The sequence below is a fragment of the Lygodium microphyllum genome, chromosome 26 (genome assembly GCF_053477565.2).
Source record: "Lygodium microphyllum isolate KBCC chromosome 26, Lygodium_microphyllum_v1.1.10, whole genome shotgun sequence".
Classification (NCBI taxonomy): domain Eukaryota; kingdom Viridiplantae; phylum Streptophyta; class Polypodiopsida; order Schizaeales; family Lygodiaceae; genus Lygodium; species Lygodium microphyllum.
Genome location: NC_141160.1, coordinates 6,574,599 through 6,587,238, shown reverse-complemented (window position 1 = coordinate 6,587,238; position 12,640 = coordinate 6,574,599). Strand labels below are relative to the sequence as shown.

The 12,640-nt window shown below is 43.9% G+C and overlaps 1 protein-coding gene across 6 annotated transcripts in view; it reads right to left on the bottom strand.

Annotated features, from left to right (window-relative positions):
* LOC148012972 (kinesin-like protein KIN-UB) overlaps window positions 1–7,999 on the bottom strand; it is a 120,309-nt gene extending 112,310 nt beyond the window's left edge. For 5 of the 6 annotated variants that reach the window (XM_087667460.1, XM_087667461.1, XM_087667462.1 and 2 more), the window contains exons 1-5: window positions 7,194–7,999; window positions 6,562–6,873; window positions 6,254–6,354; window positions 6,019–6,141; window positions 5,336–5,521 (exon numbers count right to left, since the gene is read on the bottom strand). In XM_087667460.1, coding sequence (XP_087523586.1) covers window positions 5,336–5,521; window positions 6,019–6,141; window positions 6,254–6,354; window positions 6,562–6,781 — 630 coding nt within the window. In that variant the 5' untranslated portion in view covers window positions 6,782–6,873; window positions 7,194–7,999. Of the gene's footprint in view, window positions 1–5,335; window positions 5,522–6,018; window positions 6,142–6,253; window positions 6,463–6,561; window positions 6,874–7,193 lie in introns of those variants that run through there. The other variant, XM_087667465.1, reaches the window with a different exon arrangement.
* Window positions 8,000–12,640: the final 4,641 nt, after the last annotated feature.

Below are 12,640 nucleotides of genomic sequence, written 5' to 3'. Positions count from 1 at the left end.
TTTTATCTTTGGGCAAGTGTAACAAGACGTCCATAACCTCTGCCTCACCAATATCTGACTCCAGAGTAGCTTGCATGTCCTGCGGAAGCTGATTGCGGACCAGGTCATAAAAAACCGAACGGGCCTGAGTAGTTTGGGCTGAAGGTGGAGAAGCAGAACCGAGAAGGTCACGAAAATAATTCCTGCACATATGCACAATAGTCTGTGGATCCAGGATAAGGTGGCCTTCTGCATCCTCGAGTCTTGTCATATTCTCTCGAGCAGGAGAGGCGTGGAGAGCCCGAAAGAACTTATGGGTCTGACAGGCACTATCTTGCAAAGTCTCTGTCAGATGTTGCAATTTGGCCTGTTGATACGATTTTAACTGGAATTCTTTAATAAGATCGGCCACCCGCATTGCCAGTGCAAGCAGAAATGCATCATCCGGAGTGTCCACCAGCAGGGAGCGAACCAAAACCAGCAGGTCCTCCGCTGCCTGTCGACGGCGCCGACAAAGAGAGGCATGATAGATCCCATACTGCCGAGCAACCCGCTGCACATTAGAGAGCAATCTTTCAAATGGCGCAGTGCCCTGAGAGGAACAGTCCAAGAAGAATCTGTCAAGCAATTGCTGCATATAGCCCTGAAAAATTGCATGCTTCAAGTAGGACGAGTTGAAACGCAAAGGGAGTCTCTCCAGAAATTGCTTGAAAGGTGCAATGGGTTGTGCAAGCAACTCGAACTGCAGAGGGAAATGGTCCGACAAGACATATTGCTGCAACACTTTTATTTCGAGCATCTCAGGCAGAAAATCATCATTCTGCATGATATATATACGGTCCAACCGCGACCATGTTGTTGCATACTGGGCCGAATGGAAAGTAAACCCGGGAGAAGATGGGTGTAGCCAGGACCAGAGATCTTGCTTAAGAACAGCAAGAGCCAACTCATGCCACATACGACTTTCCGGCGCATCCATTACCGAGTGCTCCGATGTGGACTGGGAGGAATCAACACACATATTGAAATCCCCCATGAAGAAGCCCCGTCTGCCAAGTGACAAGGAGGTCTGCAAAGTCTGCCAAAGCTCCCGGCGAGATAACGAATCATTCGGAGCATAGAGGCCAAGTAACCATAAGATTTCCCCTTCGAATAAAATTTCTATCACCAAAAAGCGGCCATGAACATCATTTTTAATGAGAACAGGCTGATATTTGGCATGTACAATCATGAGCACACCCGAATAATGCATGGCATGTGTTCCTACATAGAACAAACGAAAGCCATGGCAATCCACAACTTTTCCGGCTTCACCGTGACTCTTGTGCTCAACAGCGCAGAGGACATCCCACTGATTCTCATACAATGCAGTCCACATGGCATGTTGTTTGTGTCGAGAACAAATTCCTCGCACATTCCACGTGGCTATTTTCATGTGTATGCAAAACACCATTAGGTACGAGGCACAGCTTGCCTCGATTTGACTTTGTCGGCGAGAATGTCCAGGACTCCCTCATCCAAGAAATCTGCCAACACTGCAAAAGAGTTCTGAGGACCAAATTTGGAAGTAGACGGCATATCTGCTTGCTTGGGTTTGGAGCGTGGATAACGACGGTCCCACGGGGTAATGACGTTGCCTCTGGTATCAAAAGCCAGCTTTGCAAGTGGACCCTTTAGACGATCCGAATACATTTTCCTGGCGGGCTGAGGACGAGGGGCTAAGGAAACCATAGCAGGAGCAGAGTGCTCGGAAGACAACATTTCCTTCCGGCGCATATATGTACGCATGGAATCTTGTGAGGTAGTAGGCACAGTACTGTCCATGCCAGCAACAATCCTGTTGCCTTTTTTTGCACGTACTTCAACCCAATCAGTGGCACGGGAATCCGGACCCGAAACCTGTTGTTTACCTTTGGCCAAAACTTGGGGCGGGTGGATAGTATCCAGCGAAGGAGCATCACACACCATATCTTCCATGGGCGGAGCAACATGGCCCGCATCTGAAATGTGTTGCTGCTCTGGGCATTCGGCCATAAAGTGCCCCAACTGTCCACAGGAAAAGCAATGGCCTGCAAAATTGCCCCATTTCAAACGTAAGTGTAACGGATGCATGCCAGAGCAATTGAGGCGTAACCAAGCAGGCCGTTTCCGTGCAGTATCCCATAACATGCACAAGCGGTTGCGATTCACAGCTCTGAGACTGGGAGGGACCAAAACCGTGCCCACAGCGGCCATAGCATCCTTCAATAGCGGCCAATAAACAGCCGGACAATTTTCCACTTCTACCCACACAGGGCATTCACGTTGCAGGAGGCGCTGAAAATCTGCCATCGGACGCCATGGAACCACATGAACCAACCGACGATCAAAAAACAAGGGCAGTTTAGACAGGAGAGCAGCACGGTGCGTCTCAGTTTTCAAGAGGACCTCAAAAAAACCTCGGGACCCAACAAAAATCTCTTCAACACATTCTCCTTGTAGCAGACTCTGCAGCCATTGGCGAATACGGGAAAGCAGCGGGATTCGACCAGTGAAGAAGAGTATCACCGCGCGATCATAGAACACCGAAAAGGAGCGTAGGACAGTTTTTGGGTCGACGGTAGCTTCCAGAACATATCAGGTGCGGAGTCAGAAAAGGCTTCCTGATTGTGTTGAACATATTCGCCAAGCAGAGTGTTGGCAAATTCCAGCAGATGCTCCCAGTCCATCTCCTGAGAGTCCACAGAATCCGAAGCAACCTGCGCATAGGAACGATCCTGAATAACACCTATTTCTTCCGAGGTATGCTTGGTACGTTTACCCGCAGGCTGGAGGTCAGGACCCGGGGGGATCTCTTCAGTGCACGGAACCATATCCTCCGGTTCCTCAGCATCAGAATCCGGGCCAAGTGCTGCCACCGTTTGGTCTATGAAATCCAGATCCAAACCAGCCATCTTGTATGACGAGCTGATCGCGAGGGAGGACTGACGCACAGGGCAGATGACTGTCGGCTGAGTTAGAAAGCGGCACCCCGGTAAGCCTGTTTCGCACACGGCGGAGGACGACCCTCAGGACGTCACACGATCAGGTTGCAGGCGTTAAAAGTCGGGGGCGACCACCACGGTGGCTGACTGGCGAGGGCAGCGTCCGACAGGCGAGGGGGGCGACCAACAGGCGAGGGCGGACAGCAGGCGTGGGCAGAAGCCCTGACGCACAAGGCGAACGGGCGTGAATCAGGCGCAGAGCCCGCAGTGCACACGAGCGACAGCAGGGCTCTCTCTCTCTCTCTCTCTCTCTCTCTCTCTCTCTCTCTCTCTCTCTCTCTCTCTCTCTCTCTCTCTCTCTCTCTCTCTCTCTCTCTCTCTGTGTACAGATCAGTGGGCACTCTGGCCCAGATGCTGCCTCTCTGCCAATTGTCGGGCTTAGGGTTTACAGCAGCTGGGCGCCTCGGCAGAAAAGGACAAGCACAGACAGGCGGAGCCGCGAACAGCAGCACAGTCGAAGGAAATGGGGCGACTGCAAACGTTGCAACACGATTGGGCAGAAGACAGGGCGGGACAGAAGGCGGGACCGAAGGCGAGACAGCAGGCGGGGCGAAGCAGGGGCGGCACTCAGGAACAGGACCAGGACGAAACGAGGGCCCACGGGACTGAAAGGCGACGGCAGGGACCCCCGCCCCCAGAACAGACGACGGGCAAGCAGCACTGACGCCGTCTGCACGCCTGCTGATGCTCGGAAGGAACCTTTCTCTCTCTCTCTCTCTCTCTCTGTGCGCGCGTGTTTCTGTGTGTGCGTTTGAGAGAGAGACACACCTGCAGAACCCTGAGATCGCTGACTCAAGACTCTCTCTCTCTCTCTCTCTCTCTCTCTCTCTCTCTCTCTCTCTCTCTCTCTCTCTCTCTCTCTCGACGATAATTGAATTAAGTAGCAATATTTACATCAGACCATTAGGTCAGCTAAGAAAAACAAAACATACACAAATCAAGCCAAAAGGCCTCTAAGACCATAGCACACAAATATCACACAAAAAAGATAGCTGGAGTGGAGCGAACAATATCCAGACAAGGAGCAACAATGTCAGGAAGAACCAGGTCAGGTGAAACCATAGAGGAGATCTGCCATAACACTAAACCATGAATATGGGCCACATGACCATGGATGCCCAAGGCAGAATCAAAAATGAAGGCATTCTAAGTACGCCAAATATGCCACAAAATTGTCCATCGGAGGAAATGGAAAAGGCAGGAATAATCAGATTGCAAGGCGGACATAGAAGGCATCCTTCCCATGATCCACGAACAAGCTGATATCCGTTGTGCTGAGTCATTGAGGACTACGCACAGGAAACAAAACTCCAAATCTATCGAGCAACAAGGCAAGAGACGAAGAGATGAAGCAATATCTCATCGTAAGCAACCTCCACATGAACACTTTACCCTGATAAGGAACCTTAGACTTCCAGAGTTGGAGAAATCTTTCCTGCCGCTTCTTTTTGTTTTCCCGAATATGCCATAATTTATTGGTCTTTCCAGTGACCCATCTCTTGACCTCGACCATCTGGTTTGTCAATGCCAAATGGTGACTAAGAAATGTTGTATGACTTAAGGACTAAAGTCCAACAGTAAACACTGAACAAGCAACAGTACAAACTGAGAGATATAGTAAAAGTTAATAACTAAGGAATCATAAACACCATATGACATAAAGACTAAAGTCCAACAGTAACCACTAAATAATGAGTCCTCAGACTAAAGTCTACAAGACACAGTACAAGCTGAGAAACAATAAAACTAGTGGACTGAAGACTACAAGAAACAGTACAAATAGTATAAACTCTATGACACATGGCATCCCCTGCGTCCCATCCCACATGTTCCCCCCTGTCCCGGGACATGTCCCCTTGTGATTAACCACTGCATGGAAATGCACCCTTTTCAGGATGCATTGGAGACGGGTCCCGCGTTCCAGGATGGATCCCTCTGTTCCAGGCCCACATCCCCTGCGTCCCCTGTGACTATGCCAAAAAAGCTTGAACTCTAGAGCACCAGCTAGATACGACAACCCCCCCAGTCAAAATTATGCACAATAAAAACCATATGAGAAGCATTAGTGCTGCGACTCTGTCGTATCCTGTAGGGCATCACTGCCCCAACCTAGCATTCCCACCATCTATCATGTCTCTTTGGACAAAACGTTGGGTGCATGTGGTAAAACTATTTTCATCTTAAACAACTATAACTACATACTGGTGAAAAGCATTGGTGACAACATCAATTTTAGCAGGCCTACACATGCAAGTTCATGCGTGCACATTCACACTCTTGAAAACAGAGCAGATCCCACAAATACTCAAGATTGTGGTGTGACACAAACATACCTGCAGATACGAAATTGTAATTGTATCCTGCTCAGATGATGTATCTGTTAATATATCTTCCATGGCTCGTACCATGATTCCACGGTCTGCTGTATCCTCCTCACCAAGCCTACCAAGGGTAAATGTTTTTCCTGTGCCCGTCTGTCCATAAGCCATTACAGTCCCATTGTAGCCTTCTAAAACACTCTGCATGCAAAGATATAACTCAATCAATTTTTTTCAGACTGAGTTAATAAACAAGTTGCAATTCCGATCGCATGCAGTGCAAATGCCGATCCTTAACAAGCCTGCTCTCTTCCATATTCTACAAGTTTCCAGAGAGAATAAATGAATGGCATAGTCCTGCCCATGAATATTTTCTTCATAAAATAGTGCCTTTATAATCGATGTTAGATGGTTTGGTTAAGCTTTATTGCAACCTGACTTGAGCTAGAAAAGATAATCAATCAATGTAAATTGGAATAAAAAGAATTTTCTTGTGCTCAACCCCGTATGTTTAGTAGATGCAAACAGTTGAAGAAAGAATTTTAGCTCATTTCTAGCTCGGGTTTTTGGTCTCAAACTTCACAGAATGCACGGCAGAGCAACATCAAGCTGTAGTTGTGCTAACATGGTTATCCAAAAGGGAGTAGAAGATTGGTAAAATTCGTTTTTATTATTTTCCTTTTCATCAACAAGTGTACCTCAACTACTGGCTTTGCAACCACTTCATATACACGCTTTTGAGAGGCAGCCTCTGTCAAGACTTCATCAAATTGAAAAGTCTCACAGTCCCAGTTATTTCTTCGTAGCTTCAGCCGCTTCAGCTGCACAAATACTCGACACTCACTCAGGTCATATCATGACACAATTTATGGATAACAAACTTTCTCCAGAAAACACATTGGTGCACATGCAGGAAGGGAAAAAGAAAGAAACCTCTGGCATCAATTCAACATAATCGCCAAAGTCAGCATCAGCTAACAGCTCCTCAGAATTTCTAGGACGAAGCCTGACAGCCACCCTCACTCTTCCTGGAACTGGCAACCCACAAATTGTTTCTCTAAAGACCTTAAGTGTTGTTCAGTTCAAAAAACTTGTGGCATCTGTATTCACACTTGGTAGCAAACACTTCAGACAATGCGTGCCTGTTGTACAGAGCTCATAAGTAGTACAAGGCTTTAGCACACGTTTGTGAATGTTAATATCAAAATCAGGAATAAGAATGAGTTATAGAAAAGGCAAACCTCCAGAATCATCCCTTCCATTCCGTGACCCTAGGGCTGCACGCCTTCCTTGACACGGAGATGGTGTTACAGGTTTTGATCGAGAAGGAAGCGAGCCGGATGAAGGCAATGTGGTTGCAGCTGACTTGCCTGTTGATCCAATTGAGAGGGGTCTTTCTAAACGTATCATTGGTACTCTAAGGGGTCCCGGAACACTATTTCTGTTAGGAGAAAGGGCCATTTTATCACAGTATTCCTTAGTGGAGACTCCGTTTGGGTAGCTAGTCTCTGAAAGGTCTTGATGCAGTATAATATGCAACAGCCCTGTGAAATCTGCAGAACGTTATTGAAAATTTCCTTAGCCAAAGAATTTCTCGAATAAGAACTGTATGATTGGTTATGATTGAAGTTACTTTCCAGAATTGAAAACACGGCACCCAAATAACATTTTGGTTGCACATAGTGTGATGCTCTGAACATGCAATGCTTGTAAGAAGCAGTCACGCTGGGGACTTATTGCTGACAAGAACAAACATATTAACCAAAGTGTCCACAACTCTACAAACACGTGCAAGAGGCAGGAGCCTGGGTGGACTGTGCATTCAAGCAAAAGAGCACAAACGCAATTTAGGGGTAGTAATAAACAGGATTACCTCACACCACTGCCAGAGCTTCAGAAAGAAAGAAGTTCGGGCTAATCATGGGTTCACCTTCTTACTTGGTTCATGGCACAGAAAAAGCCAACCTCAGCAGAAACTGCTGGCAGGGGCTAGAGCACTAACTGCAGCAGGCCATCACTTTGGTTAATCAAAAAGCCATCTATCATGACAGACAAATGGAAGGAGTTCTGCATCTAGAGAGATAGTATTCTGATAACATAAAAATTGTCCCCTCCTTTTCCTTTAAATGTGACTGGCAAGTGTTTCTGCTCTCGGTTTCCTTGAAAAAAATGGACTGGCGACAACATCGGGTTTATGGTATTGAGAATAATAGCCTGATCATTAATGCTTCACCAGGAATGCTCAAGGAAAGGAAAGCTGTTGCGGTAATATGTGAAATGACACCAGATACCATTAGAATCTTTGTCATCCGGTCCTGGTCTATCTTCTCTAGGCGGGCTCAATGTAGTGATTCTGCTTCTTCCTGGTGCAAAAATTCTCTCTCGGGTTCATGTGACTGCCTGCTACTTCAAACCTCTCCGTTGCATTGGCTGGACTCGTGCAAAGCCTAAGGGCATGCTGTTCGAGCGAAATACAGCGAAGCACATACAGAGAGAGAGAGAGAGAGAGAGAGAGAGAGAGAGGGAGGGGGAGGGAGGGGCGCACAAACACAGACGAGAGAGACGGGCAGAGAGAGAGAGAGAGAGAGGATCGATCAACAGTTCTTCGTGAATATGAGAGAGATGGACTTTCCTCTCTCTCTCTCTCTCCTCGTTTTGTTTCTCTCTTGTGTGCTTTGCTTCTTCTCTGCCCTTTTTCAAAATACGGTTTGCAATTGTATTTGTTGTTATTCCCCCGCCCCCCTAATCCCCCCCCGCCCCACCCCTTTCAATCCGTTAAGAATATGATTCATCATATTGGCCTCTCAAAGGCCTTTTTCAGTCTTCTTTTGGACCTGCCCATTGCAATGGTGAAGAGTTTGGGCCATATTTTTCCTTAGCACATAAATTAAGAAAATGAAAAGCTTGTGTTCTAATTAATATAGCAACTCTAATGTGTCCTCTCATGTTTTGATGTGATAGTCTATTGATGTGATAATAGACTGATAGATATCTCTCTCTCTCTCTCTCGGATGTGTGTGCCATCTCAAAAGGCTCTAGGACAAGATTGTGACCACCCAATGACATAGTACTATCAAGGAGCATTCAGCTACTCTACAAAGAGTTTCTCTCTAGAGAACTTGCATCAATACAAGTCATGGCGCGAAGCCGCTGCAAAGCGGCCAAGCCTTCCATGCATGTGAAGTGTGCAAGGAACGCTAGTCTATACAAGCCTAATATTAAAATTCAATATTACAAAGAAATTTGTACAGTTTCCTTGCACAACAAGTTAATGGGCTCCAGAATTGGTAGCTAGCATCTCAAAAGCAAGTTGTGTCTGTTTGCATGGGTTCGACATTGCTTTTCAATTTTGAAGTTGTACATACTATATGTAAAAGTGTTTGATGTTTCCTTTGACACCTATTGCTTTTACTTTTCTTAAACATCAAAATCATCTACTTGTCCATTGTCTAAAGCATTATTTGATGTGATTTCAAAAATATAGGTGATTGGAGTGCCCGATAGAGAGGATTGCTCACAAAGGTATGCAAGTTAGTATGAAGAATCCTTGGTTATACGTGACCTAGAACACATGGTAGAGAACATCAATGTCAGGTTTGGTTCTATGATTTGCCTTCAAATTTTAGCCACATTTAATGTTTGATCATGTCCATCACAATTTAATTAGTTCATTACACTATATGTTCTTTTTATTATGTTCATCTTATACAATAGAGTGCCATTGATATGATGTGTGGTATCGAAGATATGGTTGAGTTTTTACTTAACTGCAATGGATGTGGAAGACATTCTACTCACGCTTTTTGTCTTGATCCACCTTTGCCAAAAATTCCACATACACCCCAACTTTATGGATGTTGAGCCCAATGGTGAAGCTAAATAATATACATTGTACAAAGTCTTGCAAAATGGAGGAGGGGAGGATTGCAAAGATAGGCAGCCTCATGTAAATTGTACAAAATCCCCCCCCACCCCCCCCCCCCCCACCCAAAAAAAAAAAGAGATATTGTAGTCACTTGTGACTTATGTTCAACTGTCAAGATTTTAAGAATACTAACATCAAGAAGGGATACAACCTATATTGGGATTGTCCTTGTAGCTCAATTGATCATTGATTTTTCAAAGAACAAATTTCATGTGTGCATTGACACAATTGTTATTTTATGAGATGAGTTTTGGACATGTGGGATGATGGCAACTTTCATCGTGAAGTTGTGCCATGAACTTGTCCATAGTACTATATGTTAATAAGAGGAGGTAAAGTTTCGAAGGTGATCAAGAAGGGGGATTCATATGGACTCGAGATTGTGAAAGTGCTTACCAATTCTCCATGCATTCATTCGATCACCACCACTACAGAGAGAGGTTATTGGTGAGTTGAGAGGGTTGATGAAGTGGAGAAGAGGACTAACCTGAAGTGGAGTAGAGCAATCTCATGACGTTGTTAAAATTGGCCATAAAGTTACACCATGTGGAGTTAAGCAAAGAAATAACACAACAAATTTCCAAGCTTAGCATTTGGTATTGGCAAGTTCCACATTTGAAAGCCAATATGCTAGTAAAGCAAAGTCTATGGACTAGCCACAGTTGCCATTAACACAAAAGAGAGTAAAATGTGTATCATTGAACCAAGCTCATCAAGTTCTTGTATTAATTGTAGTTTCTCAATTGATAAGTCACTTAATTTAAATGCACAAAACTATGAGTGAGTAAAGTATTGATAAGTTTTTCATATAGTGAGTAAAGTTTAAAGCCTTCCATGCATTTCCAAAATTGTACGGATTATTGAGGCTTACATAAGTCAACTCAAAGTTAATAAGCTAAGTATCCATCACTCATGGATGCTAAGTTTAGGAGTAGGCTAGCTTGAAGGTAGTTCCTAGATGCGAAGCCAAGTGTCAACAACATGTGGATGTTGAAGCTAGTTGGTGTAGATGTAGTAAGTAGCTTCAATAGAGCTATGGCACTCACATAGACACTTAAAGTTCTATTGACATTGACACCATCACAATCAAACCCTTTCATAATGTAGTTACGTCTTTTAAACATTTTTCTAATCTCACATTTCCATGCTCTATAGTACTTCCAAACACTTTATGCTTTTTGAATGTGCAAATGTGCTTGATTGCCACTGCCCTGATGACATTCCATGCCTTGTGAGATTCATCATTCAACTCAAATCTTTCTTCAAAGAGGGCCAATCTCATCATAATATGAGCATAAAGACTAGCTCTATGAACCCACCTTCTTCTAAATTTTTGACAATGGGTATTGGTTTCTTGGCGCTCCTAAAATAGGTCCTCTCATGTCTCTCCTTGTGACAATTGCAAAAAAGACATGTGGGTTAAAAGTTGAAAACCTTGCATTGCTTGTCTCTAGTAGGGAAACTCTTAGTAGCCACATTTCATAAAGTCAAGTTTAGCCACCATTGAGAAGGTGATGCATTCCAAGTTGTCAAATTTCTCCTCCTCCAAACACCTTTGCTATTGTGAGGATATTTTTCTTCCATCTATCCCCTGTTTTTTGAAAGTGCATACTATTGCATGGATTCCACGTGTGCCTTTCAACATATCTCTAGCCTCTTCTTATTGTGGCCAATAAAGTGTGGAATGTGATTAGTTCTAAGAGATTAGGATGTAGGCCAATGCTCAGGCCAATGCTCAACCCTTCTATTGAGAATATTCTCCAACTCAGCCAATTCCTATGTGTTAAGGCCTTTATCTTGGCCAACCATACCCAAATCCTTAATCTCTCTTATGTCTCTATCTACTAGGTCAGTCTAGGCCTTTATTGAATTTGGGTTGGATGTACATAGGAGGTCATACACTATTCAAAAGAGCCATAGATTGTGTTAAGTACAAATTTATGGGATGGAGGTACTTGGGGATGAGAAGTTCATTCAATACTCCAAAGAACCATAGATTGTGCCATATAAAAGAGTCCCGTTTTGATGCAATAACCCTACCCAAGCCATATCATCAAAAATTTTATTCCAAATCTTGATCATATTAGTAACTAGCATCAATTGCTTGAAACTAATTTGGATTGGATCCCACTAAAGGATATCTTCTAAGCCCATACATTGTGGAGTACTTAAAGGGTTTGTAGCCATCTCTTAGTAAGTGTAGCCTATGGCTAGGGCTCATCTATCTATTTCCTGTGAGCTAGAATTAGTTTTTTGACTATCTTTTTAGGGATCTCAAGGCATGTTAACCCTTGATAGTAGCAAAATAATAAAGAGCAACAAAAAAGGAAGAGTGTGGAGGAAGCCCAACATTCGAGAGTTAGTAAATGAATTTATTGGGGATACCATCCTACATCAATAATTAATGATTGATTAGTCATAATGTAGTTAATTAGAAAAATTATTTTAAGAGAGTCAGGATCACTCTTGTATGAATTATAGAAGGAATTTCGTAGAATTTACCATTTCAAGCCAAGTTGTGTAAGCACCTATGCATTGAGGCAAAAAGGGCACTGCCTCAAGTAAGCACCACACCTTGGTAAGTCATCTTTTATCACGCCTGCACCATGTTAGAAATCCCCACACCCACAAGGGAGAAGGAATATCAAGTGAAGGATGTGATGAGAGACCTAAGTGATACCCTAGGCATCTTTTGAGCTACAATCAAAAGGGACATTAGTGCATTGTCATCATGAGATGTAGAATAACAATACCAAGCACTAGGTAGGACACAACATGAAGACCCTAAATAAACTCATGGACCTAACCATAACTACCTAGCACAAGAAGAAATGCATGAAGAGAGAGATAAGAAATATTAGAAGGCCATTACTAAACGTAGGGCTCACGAGATCCTCAAGTGACTCGCACTAATTTGTTGCAAAGAAAGTTGCTTGACAACATCGATGCTATCGAGATCAAGATCCATGTAGCCAACTCACTACTCTTAGCATTGTGTATCACATCTAATTCCGAGGATTAAGCAAAAATTTCATCCCTAGTTGCAAAGCAAATAGAAAAGTATAGAGTTGGAGATGACCCTTACAACTTCATAAAGTAGTCTGAATAAGTTTGTGAGCTTGATAACCTCACCTTAGACATTCAGAGGGCATAAGTCTTCAAATTATGGTTAGGCAACAAGGAAAGGACGTGGTTCATTTGGCTAGATACAACTAAGAAGTTTCACTTCTCCATTCTCAAGACCTATTCATCATGCGGTTTGTGGAAGCTAGATATGGGGACAACCTAATTGTATGGTTCATGAACTCAGTGTGTTGAGATGGCAAGCTCAACACATGCAAATATGACGAACTATGTGGTTAAATGAGTCTAAATATCTACACTTAGTATGTCGA